A 17,161-nucleotide genomic window follows, 5' to 3' on the forward strand; every position below is an offset into this window, starting at 1 on the left:
CAATGACTGCATTATCTCTGATATCTACAGCATAACTGTCTTGCAATGACTCTATCTTGGTTTTCATAACATCTGTCAAGCTATTACCCTGAAAATAGAAAACGAGGAAATGATTTAATTTCAAATATAACAAGTACACCTATATCCAAAATATATAAAATACCACTGCTGTGTTAGGAGAATACATCTAGTTTTTATCTTGTGCCTTCTTCGGGTTACGTTCATCATTTTATATTTTTTTCTTTAAAAGAGGCTTTTTGAGCACTTGCATACTTATGAATTTAAAAATTCAATGTCAGAAAGCTACATGTTCCACACATATTCAATACTTGTGAAGTGGTTTGATACAAAAAAAAATAAAAAGACCTGTTCAAAATAAATGTTCCTATACTATCATAAATACATCCATTTAAACATGTCACTTGATGTCATGTCATCCACGCAAAAATAGTTTTTGGACAGATGCATTAATATAATATAGTAATAAACAGGAAGAGAGAAAGGCAAATGAAAGTAATTGACCTAACCTGAACAGAGAGTAAAAGAATAATTTAAAGTATTACCTGAACACCAAGCTGATGGAGACCTTCTAAAAGTTTTCCTTCTGCTTTCAACAAATCAAGAAGCCTATCAAATACAAAATTATCAATATTCCATCACTCAGTTAAAATAATAAAATCACAACGGATATTTAAGTTGGCATGTTGGGACAAACTGCAATCATGTAGCAATGTGATCATGATCGGGGGAAGGGGGGTGTTATGTGGAACATTATGACCTTCACACTCCTTATCAACATATTTGTGATGTGAGTATTGTGCAGTAAAAGTATAAATTGAGCCAGAGCTATGATCAGTATCAGGCTAAATGAATTAATTTGGAAAAGAAAACAGGAAACTTTAAATGGCATTACAAGCTTTCGCTCTATAAAGCCCAGCATAATCTAATCCATTTGCAATCTCATTTGGGGGAAAAAATCTTGAACAGTCTAATCTGTAATGATCTTGTGTAGACGCATATCTCAATGATCAATGCCCAAAAGAGTGGTAGGAATGTCGAAATTGAATTCCATGCTATTGAAAAAAAATTAACTCAATCCCAAATCACATCAGCAGTTTTGCCATCAGGTGAGATATGAAGCCAATTTAGACTATTATCTGACCATCAGGCTTGCCTTATTTCAGTAACCTTAAAAAAAATTATATTTAAACTTTCATCTTTAAATGCAATTTTGTTAAAAGTCCGGTTGATTTATTAACTGGTTTGAAACTATATCAGTATAATACACATTTTTCATAGACCCCTCCTGAATTATATCAGGAATGATAGAGCTCAATGGCCCAAATTAATAAAGGTGGTTTTGAATCTGTTGTTTGAAACCATGGTCATGCAGATTTCTTGATCAATTGATTTTGCTTAATTCAGCAAATATGAGAAAACATTGAATATTGAATACATATTTTTAATAACAGTGAACTAAATTTAGTCTAGTTAAAACATTTACAGTACTGAGAACATTGTAGGTTATAACTTCTGGGCCCCGTCTTACCAAGAGTTACAATCGATCCAATCAATCGTAGCTATGGAAAGCCAGCAAAGTCAACATATGAAATGCATGCTTTTTTTCCAAAAAAATATCTAGATGTGAATGCATATCCATAAATTCATTGATTTCTTGACAATTTGGGGTGTTCTCCTTTGATTACAAAGGACATTTTGCAAATTTCCTGTAGAAAAAATTATGACACTGATGGATTTCCATAAAGTTACGATTGATCGGACAATCGTAACTCTTTGTACAACGGGGCCCTGAAGTTTTCCATGGCTAAGGAGAGTGTAGTGGTTTCATGGTACACCATGCATTCTTTCTTGGACATACAAGTATGTTGGTCCTGAAAAAGACCACCAAAACTCACATTGTGTGTTTTGATTAACTTACAAAAACAATGGCTTAAAGGTATCGTTTGACTTTTTGAGCAGCCCATTTAAAAATTTCTCAAACCAAGATGAAACATGTGAACAAGTGCATGTATTAGAACTAATAAACCCTGAAAACAACCATTATTGAGAATGAAAAGTTAAAACTACAAGGCAAACACCGATTTTGTAAATAGGCGTCTTATAGACGCCTAAATAGTACACATAAGTGTTTTGGATGAAATTAAGATGGTGTTTCCGGTCACTTTATATTTCAATTCTTGAAGCACTAAATAATTATTTTTCGAACGCAATTTTTTCTGGGCTTCATTTTTTAAACATATCACAGACACAGGTGACAAGTGTGACCTTCTAACTCAGATTCTTTAAAAGTCAAACCAATGTTAACCAATCACTTTAATACATAAACATTATAGTAATTAGCATCAAGTCAGGATACTGTGGCCAAAAATGCATTCACTATTATTGGAAAATGTCTCAAGATATGCAATAAACTTGGCGTAATCAATGCAAAAAAATGCCATGATTTGACACTACAGATATAAAACCACCTTTGTGAATTAATGGGTTAGAAAAAAAATGGAAAATTCATATACTTACATAAAAGGATCAGCTACTTCTGTATCAATGACCAACCCATTCACCATGATGATAGCTTCTCCTTGATCTGTGTTATGATTCATCGCAAATAACTGAGGAAAAACAAACATTTCAAAAGGGAAAAATTTGATTCATCTCAACAACCGAGGTAAAATAGACATTTTCTGTTATGGTAACTCCTTAGGAACTCGGTGGGACAGTGTTTTTCTCGTAAACCATTACACAGGAAACATATGTCCAAGTTAATCATCCATAGTGGCTGATCAAATTGGAGGCAATAGAAGAACGGGGATTCAAACTCACAACCTTTACGATCATGAGTCCAATGCTCTAACCACTAAATCACATCATGTGTTTTAAAGCCACATGGGAAGCATGACAACATTCGAATACCAATCATCCTGAGTGGAGAGAGATGCCACTGAGAAATTGCCTTAGGATAAAGTCATCACCTCACTTCTCCAGGACGAACAGTTCACCAGGCTTGGACAAAAACATTTCTGGCTGGTACACCGATTTTGCTTTACCCCCATAGAAATGTCTAAAACAGGAATTTCCAATGCTTTTCACAAGGATTAGGGTCAGCAAATAATAATCCATGGCCCATAGAAGCGGACACCAATATTAAGAAAACAATGACAGAGACTTTGTAACTCTCTTAAGTTTGTTCATATCCTTAAAATAACCATTCCTCATCACCATTACCATTCATTCTTGCCATTAGCAGTCACCACTACATTACCATTAACAATTACCGTTACCACTCCCATCACCAAACACAATTACAATTCACTACTAAACTACCATTTACAATTACGGTTACGTTACCACTACTATCATTAAACACAATTACAATTGACCACTACATTACCATTTACAATTACTGTTATACCACTACCATCACCAAACACAATTACAATTCACCATTAGATTACAATCACCATGATATAAGATTCATTGGTACATACCATTATCATTCATCATTATTTTGACAATATGATTACCAATCACAAATACATTACCACTACCAATTACAATAAATTACTATTACCAATTCCAACTCACTTTCTGGTTCTCCTTTATTTCCTTCTGGACCTCATTCTTCACCTGGGTTCTGATCAAGGAACGAGCAAGAAGAGGAAAGTTCTGGCTGATATCTGTCAACACCTGAAGAGCGTTCTCTGAAGGGGTGGACAGTACCCGCTGTGCTGCCTGATAGGCGATGTCTGATAAAGAAAAATTCAATTCAATGTAAAATAATGATGATAATAATAAAAGACAACATTTATAGAGCGCTTCGAACAATTTTCCAAGAGCTGCATACTATTACCCCAGGTTTAACACGGCTACTCTGGTAGGGCGCTCAAGCATTCAAGGAATTCTTTCCTACTCATACTACATCTGGGTGGAGAGTAGCAAATGTAGATAAATGCCTTACCAAAGGACACAAGTCCTGTGGAGGGGCTCGAACCCCAGACCTTGCGGTTCAAAATCCAGAGACTTATCCACTAAGCCACAATACCTCTACAGAATAAGTTTATTGAAGTTCAGCATATAGCCAAATTACAAATATTGTTGACAATACGATATAATGACATAATGTAGTATAACTTGACTTATGATTGCATGATAAATCATAACATTACATGAAAATCAGGCCTGGGGATAATTAGGGGTTATTTTTTTGGCATCATTAGATTGGTGGATTTTAGAAGAAAAAAAATACATTTAAGGGATTCTTGTTTTCTCATTGAGCAATGATGTTGTAAAAGCCTATCTCATTATTCTGCTGTAAAAAATTGATTTTCTATTTTATTCTTGAGTATTATTTGTGGCAGATCTTGGGGTATTCCATTTTGCACATTTGGAGGCAATTTTGAATATTGCCACCATGTACTTCCTTGATTTCAAAAATCTAGAGTAAAAACCTTGACCAGTCATGCAGAAACAGTGTTAGCAAGTGCTAACAATGCACTAACAGAGGCCCTGTTACAACTGTTAATGTTGCAGCGATGCCTAATGTCACAGTAACACTTTTTTTACATCTTGGATCAACGTGTGATACCACAATCTGAAAAATATGACTAGGCTCACTGTTAGTTCTCTATTAATAATAAATAATTACATTTATATAGCGCTTATACATTGCAATTACCCAAATCATCGGATCCTGACATGCCCGCACACAATGTACAAACTTTCTCCACTCCCTGGGGAACAAGAGTTACAAAACTAAATTGCTTGTCATACTATACAGAGGCTTTTCCATCCTACCACTAACCCATTTAACACCTTGATGGAGAGTGGTGGATTGACACCTTGCCAAAGGATGCTAGGCCGTGTTGGGATCCAAACACACAACCCTCTGATTACAAGGCGAGAGTCTGAACCGCTACAGCACGACGCTTCACAATAATGTTCCTGCATGGCTGTTGCAAGTGTGAAATAACCCAATTAAAGTTAGGGTTTTAGAATTGAAATAATGTGCAAAAGACAATTCAGAACAAAGTCATTTGGGATCATCTCACCTTGTAGTTGCCATACTTTGAGGGGCTCCATTCTATTGGTGTTGTCTACCAAATGCTGTTTGAATTGAGTAAGCTCCTCGGTCAAATCCGGGTGGAGTTCCCTAGCACAAAAAGAAAATTATTTTTTCTATCCATACAGTCATTTACTGAAGTAAGATAATGTAGTCCTTGTTTTGAAGAAATCTTAAATGCGTTTCCGTTGACCTCTCACTTTATTTGTCCACTTTATTCATCTCATGCTTTGCATTTGTATTTTTTCACTATCCTTAACACTGAAAGGCATTGAATAATATTGGACTTGTAATAATATGAGACGCTAGGTCTTAATCACTTGTGTCTGTGATGTGTTGTACAAATGAATCCGTTTAAAAAAAATGTTCCCCAAAATTATTATCTAGTGCTTCAAAAAAGTGAAAATTAAAGTGACCAGAAACATCATCCCAAATTTATTCCACAAAATAACATCAAGTACATTATTCTCCCTGGGAGATTTTTTGAATAGTGACTTTTCAGACACATATATCTTGAAGGTATGGGCACAGATTTGATTTTTTTTCCATCTTTTCCTTGGTGATTTTTATCAATGTGAACTAATGCTTTTATTGATAACCTCTTTATCGCTAGTCTTGTCGATAATGGGGTTTTTTGCCACTAATCGATATCAATAACCGCTATTATGTAGGGACATGACTGTGATTTGTAAGAACATGGGACCAACGACGCACTCAATTACTACACAGAAATAACACCTTACTCACTTCAGTTTACTGAAGACAAATCCCTCAATTTCATCCGGCCCATCATCAACACTGGCTTCAGTCTTGGAAGAGCCATCTTTGTTCTCATCTTCATTCACTGCTTTGTATTCTGTGCTCTTGATGGCCAGTTCCACACCATAACCAGACAGACGAACTTTGACCCCAGAAGAAACCTAAATGACAATTCACAGGTTAGCAAGTAAACATTCAGAAAGGTATGGTTTTGTGAAAATGCATTCATCGCCAGAGGTTGAATTGCAGAATCTTTGACAATACAAGTAGAAGAATACAAACAAGATAATCAATCCCATAATTAGATAATACTCACTGAATTAAAAGAGTACCGGTAATAGTTTTTTAAATGGCTTACAACATAGACGAGTAACTTTGACCTTGACTTTAAGACACATTATTCATGGAATATCATTTGTAATATCAAACAACCATTGCAAGTTATTCCAATTAATTTGATTACAATACTTCTTAAGTTATTTCAGTTAACTGATCTAAAATTACCTTTGACCTCGACTCAGTGGCCTAACATTATACTCAAATAAATGATGGCATCTGATAAACGCTATGTATTCAGATTTACAAACAAAGACCAACCATTCAAAAATTATTATAAAAATTAAAAAAATTAACTTTGGTTATAATAATGTAACAACGCAGTTCTTGTATAGCGCATACCACATTATGTCATTACGTCCCTATGCGCTTCCAAAGGACTTGGATATTATTGACTATATATTATCATTTTTGGTTGAATTCTTAAAGTTGATATCATTTTATTGATCCCCAAATGAGCTTTGTACATGTGACTTGAAATTACAATTGCAAACTGGATTTTTAAAATGATCTAAAAAAATTCAAAATATTAATCTAGGTTCAGTGTGTTGATACCATGATATGATCAAATTTCATTGACCCTAAATGACCTTGATCATGTGACCTGAAAATTGTGCAAAATGATAAATGAGTTTTGTGAAATAGGTCCATCTCCTTTTCCGAGTTTCGAGGTCATAAAAAAATTAAACTTTAAGATTTGATGTTGACGACACTGTTGCTGCATCCCTGTATCTCACTCCTGCTATGCAGGCAAGACAAAAATGGACTCTTACCCTTTGGTAATGTCTGAAGACATACTGGATATCTCCAGAGGCAGCTTTACTTGCGAGGGCTTTGTGGAAGTCTGCAACCATTGACTTGTAATCACTTATGTCACCGTACAAGACTGCCACCACTGATCCATTAGATGACCGCTTATACTCATGATCAACTTTAAAGATGTCAGGTTTAGGCCTGATGTAAAAAAAAAACAATGAGCAATAAAAACCAGTTGTGGTTTTACAACAATCTCAAAATGAGTTCAAACAGAATCACATAAAATGATGACCCAAGCGTTTGTATGTACATGTACTGTATAAATGATGAATTCATATGCCTGGGCCCCATCTTACAAAGATTTACCATTGATTCAATCAATCGTAACTAGTCTATATGGAAATCCATCAGTGTCATAATTTTTTTACAGGAAATTTGCGCCATATCCAATGAGAATTACACTGAATCTTCAAGAGAACGATGAATATATGAGTATACATCATAGAAAATATTTTAAACAAACATGCATGCATGGCCGTCCATAGCCATCCATAGTTGTGATTGACCGGATCAATCACAACTCTTTGTACAACGGGGCCCTGATGATTTTTGTAGAAAATGTGTAATTACTGAGATTTGTGGAAGGGAAGCATAGCATTCCAACCAGGATTTGAAAGACAATTCTGATTGGTTCCTAGACAGTCTACAGAGCAAAATGCACATGCAATGATGATCTGATAGCTAGGCCATTTCACTTACCGATTACTCACCAACCTTCGTGTTACGGGGCCCAGATGTCAGCCTTTTTCCAAGCAATACTTACACACCAGTACACTGTCCGGCATATGTGCTTTAAAATGATGTTTTACAATTTCAATGTCATGCATTCCTTTCGCATTCATACCTATCATTCACTTTCAAACCAATCAAATTTATTCTAACATCAATAATTACAATTCATGCCAAATTACATTGAAATTATAAAACATCATTCTAAAGCACAGAACTTTCTGCCTTTAAGAGGGACCCTCTTAAAGATGAAAGTTCTTATCAGGAATATATGGTCCCACAGAAATGACTCAAAGCCTTCATGCTTTCTTACAAATCAGTACACTGTACCTATGATTCTGATAATTTTTGGAGCTGTTTAATTCTTGCATTATTTCATTAAGTATATTACACACTTATAACACATAACAAAATTATTCTATACAAACGGTTTTACCTTTCACCAACGTTTCCTATAAGTTCATCCAGTCTGTCAAGTGAGCAGGTAAATTTCCCATGCACATCGATGAAAGTATCACAATTTTCTGGTACCGAGAGGCTCCTTGCAATCTTAAAATGGTGAAAAGAAAGCAAGGCATTAAATTTGTTACCACAAATAAACATATAATCAGAGTAATGCTATGTGATATTACAATAATTCATGCAGTCTCGTTCTACCAATAGATGACATTCTATTAAAACAGAATGAAAGCTCTATGGCTGACATTTTTTGCCAGTATCCATCACCATTACTATCATCACTATCATCATCATCATCACCACCACCACCATCATCATCACCATCATCATCACCACCATCACCATCATCACCACCTCCATCATCGTCATCATCATCATCACCATCATCATTACCACCATCATCGTCACCTGATCACCACCACCACCACCAACATCATCATCATCATCATCACCATCATCATCATCATCATCACCATCATCATCATCACCATCATCATCACCACCATCATCATCATGACCACCATCATCATCATCACCATCATCACCACCATCATCATTACCACCTCCATCATCATCATAACCATCATCAGTGATCACCATCATCATTACCACCTCCATCATCATCATCATCATCATTATCATCACCATCATCATCATCACCTGATCACCACCACCACCATCACCAACATCATAATCATCACCATCATCATCACCATCACCATCATTATCATCACCATCATCATCACCACCACCATCACCAACATCATAATCATCACCATCATCATCACCATCATCATCATCATCACCATCATCATCACCATCATCATCACCATCATCACCATCATCATCATCATCACCATCATCATCATAACCATCATCATCATCATCACCATCATCACCATCATCATCAGCATCATCATCATCACCATCATCATCATAACCATCATCATCATACAATGATAAACACACATCACCAGGATTCATGAAGTTCATAACGTTTAGTTCACATTCGTACATAAAAGATGTCAAAGACATATTCACAATAACAATAGGAAACATAGTACAAATATACAAAAAAACTTAGAATCAAGAAGAACCTCCTAAATCATTACAAAAGACAATACAGAAAATGTACAAAATATCTAGAATACAATTTTAAATAATAGATATTAAAACCAAGGTCTTCAACATACATTATATCGTCATCATAATCATCATCATCATCACCATCATTATCACCGCCACCACCACTATTATCACCATCAACATCATCATCCTCATCCTCATCATCATCATCACCGTAACAATAGTGCACCCCGAAGTAGATAAGACTGCATTACACAAATGCCAATTATATGAAATCTGTAAGCGATTAGATACAATGTACCGGTACTGTATGTCTTAATCGCATTATGAATAACAAGATTATCATTACTTGTATCATTATCATCATCATTATTAACATCACCACCACCACCACCACAAACTTCATTCATCTCACAGTCACAATTATTGTCATCAGGGGCGGATCCAGGGTTTCCAAAGTAGGGGGCATTTTTTAGGGGGAGAAAATTGGGGTTAAAGTTTTTCACTACCGTACAAAATTGTGGTCATTTTGTTCCAAGAAAAAATTGACAAGCAAAAAAAAAGGTCCTAACTTTAAAGTATCCATTAAATATTCCCTTCAATTTTTTTTTTTGTGTGTCTCTCAATGGGGGCGGGGCACAGGCCAGATGTCCCCCTACCTGGATCCGTCTCTGATTGTAATTTCTGTTGTTACTCACCTGGTGGTACATCTCAATTTTAGGAGCGTAGGCATGAATGGAGAGGGCCCACTTCAGCAAATCCTGTTCCATGCTTGACAAGTGACGATTAGCCATCTTGAGTGTGAAGTGATACAAGGCTTCATCATGACCTAATCAAAGGAAACAAAAACATAAATGATCAGATACAGGAAGTCCCAAGTGAAAATATTTCTTTGTCTTCTTTATTGATTCTCTGCTCCTTAGTTCTCCTCTTTACTTACCCTGCCAACAGGGGGCCACAGCAACTTTGCCCCCCCCCCCCCCATGAAGTCACCATGATTTTATCTTCTCTTCCTTCTTTTATGAGAAAACAGTGGCAAAAAAGAGCAGAATTTAAATGGCTAGAACATAGAAGATTGTACACCTCTTCTTGTTACAAATAACAAGAAACCATCTTAAATCTTTAATATAACAGGGAATGATCTGTTCTACAGCAATTTGCTCCACATTTTTTAAGAATACTGCACAAAGTCTTTTGTTCAGTTGATAAAATCATGAGAGGACTGTAAAGAAATTAGTTCACAGCTTTTCCCTTACGACCAAAAATGTTAATGAAATTTGGTTAAGCAAATGTATTCCTTGCACAACCAGATACCGGGACACATCATCATCTTAAACAAAGGAAAATGAACCCTTGGAAAAAGATACAAGCAGCTACTGATTCAGCAAAAACAAATTCATGAGCACATGTGTAGAACACTATGCGGCATATTATCATTATTATCATTATATGAAGACACTCTCTGGCAATCTGAACGAGATGTCTACAACTGTCTCCCGCGGACACTGACAATATTTATGTGCAGGATAGGAAACAATTTTTCAGGGGCTATTTTTCTTTTCCACATTGGGGTGATTTCAGAAGTTTGGGAGCAATTTCAAGGGTACCTTTTCTGGGTATGAAGTAAATGTGCAGTAAAAGCAAATATTATTCTTCTGCTAGTTATAATATTGATTTTCTAAATAACCTTGAATGTAATTTGGAACAGATCTTGGGGCAACTCTAGAAAGAATTGTCGCCCAAAAGCATGCATTTTGGAGGAATCAATTTTTTTTAATGAGGGCAAAATCATCTGTTGCCCTCATGTATTTCCGACACTGCATATTATGTGAACTATTTACAAACACATGTAAATGGCAAAGTTGTTCATTAATGACATCACACATACTGGTTGACATATCCAATATGAGATCTCCATAGCATTTTAGTGGTCTCATCATTCAGATTCTTATAACTTTATTATCTCTTAATTTTTCTTAAACTTTTTCTTAAACATTCATTGACCAGTATCGGTATTTTTATTTTTCATTTAGATCTACAACCACAAAAAAACAATGCAAATATTCAACTGGATTCAAGAGGTCCACATCTCTTTTTACTGACTTACTGAAGTTTTCTTTATAAGCCGACACTTGTTCCAGGAATTTCCAGAAGGCTGCATCGCTCTTTTCTGCTATGAATTCACTGGTTTCCATGGCGACTGAATGCCTCGTCCATTTTGCTTCCAGTGTTGTGGTGATAGGCCTGGACTTTGATGCACCAAGCACACATTGGACACACCAAAGTAATAAGAGGAATTTGAATAAGCTATCCATGCCCTGTGGAAGAGACAAGAGAAATAAGTCAAGATTATCTCATTCTTAAAGGGGAATCCAGCCTTGGTCATGAAATGTGTTGGAAAGGAAAGAAAAATAATAAAATGGAATGGTGAATGTTTTAAAAAAAATCGGACATGAAATAAGAAAGTTATGACTGCTTTAAAATTGAGATATTAAACTAGACTACATGTAAGTAAAGGGGAATCCAAACCAAATAAAAACTTGTTTTTACAGGAAAAAGAAAAATCAGACAAGTTGATGGGTGAAAGTTTGAACAATATCAGACAAACAATAAGAAAGTTATTAATTTTCAAAATATTCATGAGTAGGACTATAGATTGAGATCTGATGCAAATGCCGAAACGATCCCAAGTTCTCCAAGCTATACTGACTGCCTCCTTCAATCCTGAAGATTCTTGCAGTATTGTAGTAACAGGGACCGGCAGGTGCAATACACCGGGTGAACACCCTACTCTTTGACGAATAGTGTATTGGTTTTAATGTGCATAGGTTGTGACTGTATACACAGGTCCAACATTTGCGTCCTATCCGATGGACGGAGTGTTTTCCAACTGCATTGACACCCGCACTGAACACAGCGCTGAGGCACGCTAACACACAATGCTAGCATCAGACGTCTTCAAACATACTGCAGGACTCGAACCCACACACGTTGAGATCTACAATCTTATCCTGAGACTGAGCTACGCTGCCTCCCAATATACAGAGCGTATCAAAAAAAAGTTTATACTTTGAAAAAGCCCTGGGCATTAAAAACTATACATGTGGGTAATTTTTTCACATATAATCTTGGGTTTGGGTCTCATCTATCCAATGAAAGTAAGTTTTGACAGAATGTTACACTTGAGTGAGCACTGTCCATATTTGTAAAGCTCACAGAAATCTGTTGCGCAGAAATGCTCGTTTTCACGCTGTGTTAAGGCAAATCAAACTTACCCTGTGAAACATTTCTCATACATTTCCCTTACACTTTTAATCAATTGAAATAAAACGGATGTATTTGAGCATTTTGTAACAATTTTGCCACCCAAATTAAAATTTCAACACTTAATAAGCGCAACCTTTACCCTTTTTGTCCCAGCTGGATCTGAAGACATAGTGAATCTGAACAGATTATATCAGACACCTCCAGCATTTTTCATCATTTTTATCATTTAAAGTGAGTTTACATTAAATTTTTCATTTAATATCTGTTTTTCCAGTTTTCCCAAGCTTGACAAGGTCTATCAAAATGAAAATCGGGTCTAAGCCATTTCCATATCATCATGAGGGCCTTGATGTGTGGGGATAGGGGTGGGGCGCCATGCACTCTTTAAAGTGTTTTGGGCAAGGAAACAAGTTGAAAAAGGTAAAAGATCTCCTCAAATCGATTTTCTAGATATATTCCATGTGATCTTCATGATTAAGATCTACTTTTATTCGCATAATCGTCTGTTATGTTGGTTGTTCCGCTGAACTCCGTTGGGTCCACTCACCAAATACACTATACAGAGACCGAAGTTCTACAATAGATATGTGCAGGGACTCAATGGCCATACATGTATGTTGATGTATTAAGTGCGGATAAAACAGGGAAGTGAAGTTGCGTGACAGCCGAAGTCACAGTTTTTTCTCGTTTTAAGTTTATTTTTCCCAGTTTTGGTGCATTTTAGGCAAAAATGGACGAGTATTATTAGTAATCTTTATTTTGGTACAGTTCTTCTTATACATTTTTAAGAAATAAAGACAAAAATCTATGAGTCCCGTCGGGGGATTTTGCATTTAAATGGCATTGTTAACCCCCTAATGGTGGCTGCACGATAGCGAGCAGTCTGTGTTGGAGGAGACATTTTAAAAAATTTAAAATGTTAAAAAACTCCTCGAAACAGATGGCTGCCAGCGCCAGCTGTCCAGCAAATGCCAAACTTTAGGCAAAGCCAAACCTTTGCCGAGTCCAGGGCCAGGCAAGCCAATGACACAGTCAAACATAGTGCTTAGCCTTACTAATATAGTCATACTATCTTACTTAGCATTAGCAAAACCTTTTTTTTTTTGCAAGCCTGCGTCGACATAGACCAAAAGCGTCGGTCTCTGTTTTGTTGGTTGTTCAGCTGAACTCCGTTGGCTTCACTCACCAAATACAGAGACCGAAGTTCTAGCGCGATCTGTACAGGGGACTCAATGGCCATATGTATATGTACTTAAGATCGGATAAAACGGGGAAGTGAATTTGCGCGACAGCCGAGGTAAGTCACTGTTTTTGTTCCTTTCAACTTAATTTTTCTCCATTTTTTGGTAATTAATACCAAGAGGGAATATAAATTTGCATTTTGGTCGCGTTAATTTTCAAAATTTGTATTCATTTTAAAAAACAAAGACAAAAATTGAAGAGCCCCGACATTTTTTGCATTTCAAGTCCCCTAATTTTTTTTTTTGCATTGCAAGTCCCCTAATGGTGGCTGCACGATAGCGAGCCGTCTGTGTACGAGAATTTTTTTTTTTAATGTTAAAAAACTCCTCGAAACAGACGGCTGCCAGCTGTCTAGCGTCGACATTATTTGAATCAATGATTGAATCCGATAACATCTGGACAAATTTGATATCGACTAACAAAGTTAGGAATAAACAAATTCTCATGATAATAATTTGAAGAAAGTGTTTGACCTTTGACCTCAACATTATTTAGAACATCAGAGTTCTCTCATTCTCAGCCTCCAGCCCGCGGCTCAGACCCAGCCCACAGTAAGAGCGCAGCCAGCAGCGTGGGCGCCTCGATATGCAGGGTACCGTAGTCGTAGATTTACTGCTCATGAATGTCCAAGCTATTATTGGCCAATCAATATCCTGCACGTCGCGATTCATTTACACGTGTGGTGAATGCAGTCTTGCAAGGAATAAGCTTGCGCAGACTTGAAAATATACGTGCCGGTAAATCAGGTTCCTCCCATTTTTTCAAACTCAAAAATGTAACGGGTTCAATCAATATAAAGCACATATGACTTTCTACGAAAAATTATGGATGATTAATTATATAACACAAAATTATGATTGAATTCTCACTTACCACAGGAAAATTTCTTCACTTTCGTTGACGTCGGGTTTAACAGCTGACTGACTGCACTGTATCAAACGTTGATGGCGTACTATCAAAAACAAATCGCTGGGCAGGCACAATCCCCACCCTAGAAAAATGCTGATTTGAATTTAAATAGAGAAAAATCAAACTAGTAAAACGCTGACAATCGGATTTCATCAAGATCGGATGTAAACTAAGAAAGTTATGACATTTTAAAGTTTTGCTTATTTTTCACAAAACAGTGATATGCACTACTCAAATGAGACAGTCGATGATGTCCCTCACTCTCACTCACTTATTTCTTTTGTTTGTTTATTGTTTGAATTTATGTATACAACATTTTATTTTTTACAGATTTGACAATATGGACCAATTAACTTGATTGAATCATATAATATTAAACAATACTCATTCCACATGTTTAGGGAGGAATTAATGGTTGCTTCACTTGACAATGAGTAGAAAAATAGAACATTCCTTATTTCATGTAATAAAATACAAAAAATAATGAGTGGATGACGTCATCAGTCTCCTCATTTGCATATCCACCAGGATATGCATATATTACTGTTTTGTGAAATTAAGAAAAATTTTAAAATTTTATAACTTTATTATTTTACTTCCAGTGTTATGCTAGTTGGATTTTTCTCTTTTTATTCAAATCAACTTTTTGTTGGGGTTGACTTGTCCTTTAAAAAGTTTTTTTTTTATAGAAAATCCGGTTCATTCTCAGAAGGCCTATAATTATAATAGGCATTTATATAGCGCCATCTATCTAGAAATATTCTATTCCGAGGCGCATTGTTATTATTATTACCCCGGCTTTAGCTCAAGCTGCCTCTCAGCGCTCAAGCATTCAAGGAATTAATCCTGCCGGGTACCCATTCACCTCACCTGGGTCGAGTGCAGCACAATGTGGATAAATTTCTTGCTGAAGGAAATTACGCCATGGCTGGGATTCGAACCCACGACCCTCTGTTTCAAAGTCAGAAGACTTATCCCCTGGGCCACAACGCTCCACTCCGTCTACTAAAAGGACAAGACCACCCCCCCCCCCAAAAAAAAGAAGAAGACTAGAATAAAAAGAGAAAATCCATCAAGTATAACACTGAAAATTTCATTGAAATTGGTTGTAAAATAAGAAAGTTATTACATTTTGAAGTTTCACTTAATTTCATAAAACATTTGTATGCACATCCTGTTCGGTAAATGAGGGGACTGATGACATCACTCACTCATTATTTCTTTTGTATTTCATTTTATGAAATATGACTCATTCCCATTTTCTCCTCACTGTACTGAAACAAAGTTTAATTCCTCCCTGAACAGTACACGTGGAATTAACATCGCCTCAACATTTTATGTTTCAGAAAACTTGAAATATTCTATATATCTAAAACAGAAAAAAAAAACAAAAGAAACAGTGAGGGGACACCGACTCTCTCATTTGCATGCCAATGATGAGTGCATTATTGGTTTGTGAAAAATAAGGGAAACTTTAAAATGTCATAATTTTTTATTGTTCATCAAATTTTGATGAAATTAAATGAAATAAAATCTTAGATGTTTTATTATTAAGGCTTGTTTAAATAATTTTATTAATCAATGAAAAAAGGGTTAATCAGCAGGAGTTTTTTGTAATTCACATCCTTATAGGGGGAAAAAGAAGCTAATTCAATGTTAAATTGAGTTTGAATAAATTATTTTTTTTCTATAAAGTTTGCATTTGTCATAAACCTGTAAAGCATTTTTATTCAGAGTGTTGCTAATTTAAGCAAGATGAATAATTTGTACATACACCAAATGCGAAATTAAGTAGACGATGTACCACTTTGATTCTAGATTAAGAATATTGTTGCAAAATTCGAACATTGACTCTTTTCACCTCCATTTACTTTACTCATGTTACTGGGAAGTCTGCCCTGGATTGTTTGCATCAATGACTATGCCACTTTAAGTATTGTTATAGGGAGGCTTCCCATCTTCGTTATTATCTATGGGAGCTCACCCATGTTCGTTATGCATCTGTTAAGAACGCAAAGGTTAACATTCAGTAGACATTGTATATATGTAAATGTTAACCTGTTGAATCTTTGTTTGTTTGTAGATTTTTTCTTGTTCTCTATGTGCGTAACCAGTTTTTCTTCATCGAATTCTTCTTCTCTCCAGGTCTTTGCCTCGTCCACACTCACGTGCAAGCGGTATCCATGGTCTCCACAGGAAGCGCTGTTTTTCATTTCGTGTTATTCTCACAAAATTCCCGGTCATTGAAAATCAACCTTTTGCAATGTTGAATGATGATGAGTTATACCATTTGTTTAGGCCGAATACTGAAACCCAACAGAAAAATTGCAACCTGCCGTATTTTGAAAACCTTGTATCCAAGGAAATGAATTTAGCTGTAGACTTAAACGATAATGACAATAATTATCACAGTTCAAATTACTTTACCGTAAATCAATTTAAATCTCCGGAAAAGTCAGCGAATACATTTTCAATCATGCA

At 35.9% G+C, this 17,161-nt stretch overlaps 1 protein-coding gene across 1 annotated transcript in view; it reads right to left on the bottom strand.

Annotated features, from left to right (window-relative positions):
* LOC121429584 (UDP-glucose:glycoprotein glucosyltransferase 1-like) overlaps positions 1 to 14,713 on the bottom strand; it is a 46,624-nt gene extending 31,911 nt beyond the window's left edge. Inside the window, exons 1-11 of the mRNA XM_041626687.1 lie at positions 14,645 to 14,713; positions 11,370 to 11,580; positions 9,961 to 10,091; positions 8,154 to 8,266; positions 6,946 to 7,126; positions 5,825 to 5,997; positions 5,067 to 5,167; positions 3,604 to 3,764; positions 2,539 to 2,630; positions 564 to 627; positions 2 to 88 (exon numbers count right to left, since the gene is read on the bottom strand). Coding sequence (XP_041482621.1) covers positions 2 to 88; positions 564 to 627; positions 2,539 to 2,630; positions 3,604 to 3,764; positions 5,067 to 5,167; positions 5,825 to 5,997; positions 6,946 to 7,126; positions 8,154 to 8,266; positions 9,961 to 10,091; positions 11,370 to 11,577 — 1,311 coding nt within the window. The 5' untranslated portion in view covers positions 11,578 to 11,580; positions 14,645 to 14,713. The remainder of the gene's footprint in view (position 1; positions 89 to 563; positions 628 to 2,538; positions 2,631 to 3,603; positions 3,765 to 5,066; positions 5,168 to 5,824; positions 5,998 to 6,945; positions 7,127 to 8,153; positions 8,267 to 9,960; positions 10,092 to 11,369; positions 11,581 to 14,644) is intronic.
* Between the last annotated feature and the right edge of the window lie 2,448 nt (positions 14,714 to 17,161).

The sequence above is a fragment of the Lytechinus variegatus genome, chromosome 16, assembly GCF_018143015.1.
Source record: "Lytechinus variegatus isolate NC3 chromosome 16, Lvar_3.0, whole genome shotgun sequence".
Taxonomy (NCBI): domain Eukaryota; kingdom Metazoa; phylum Echinodermata; class Echinoidea; order Temnopleuroida; family Toxopneustidae; genus Lytechinus; species Lytechinus variegatus.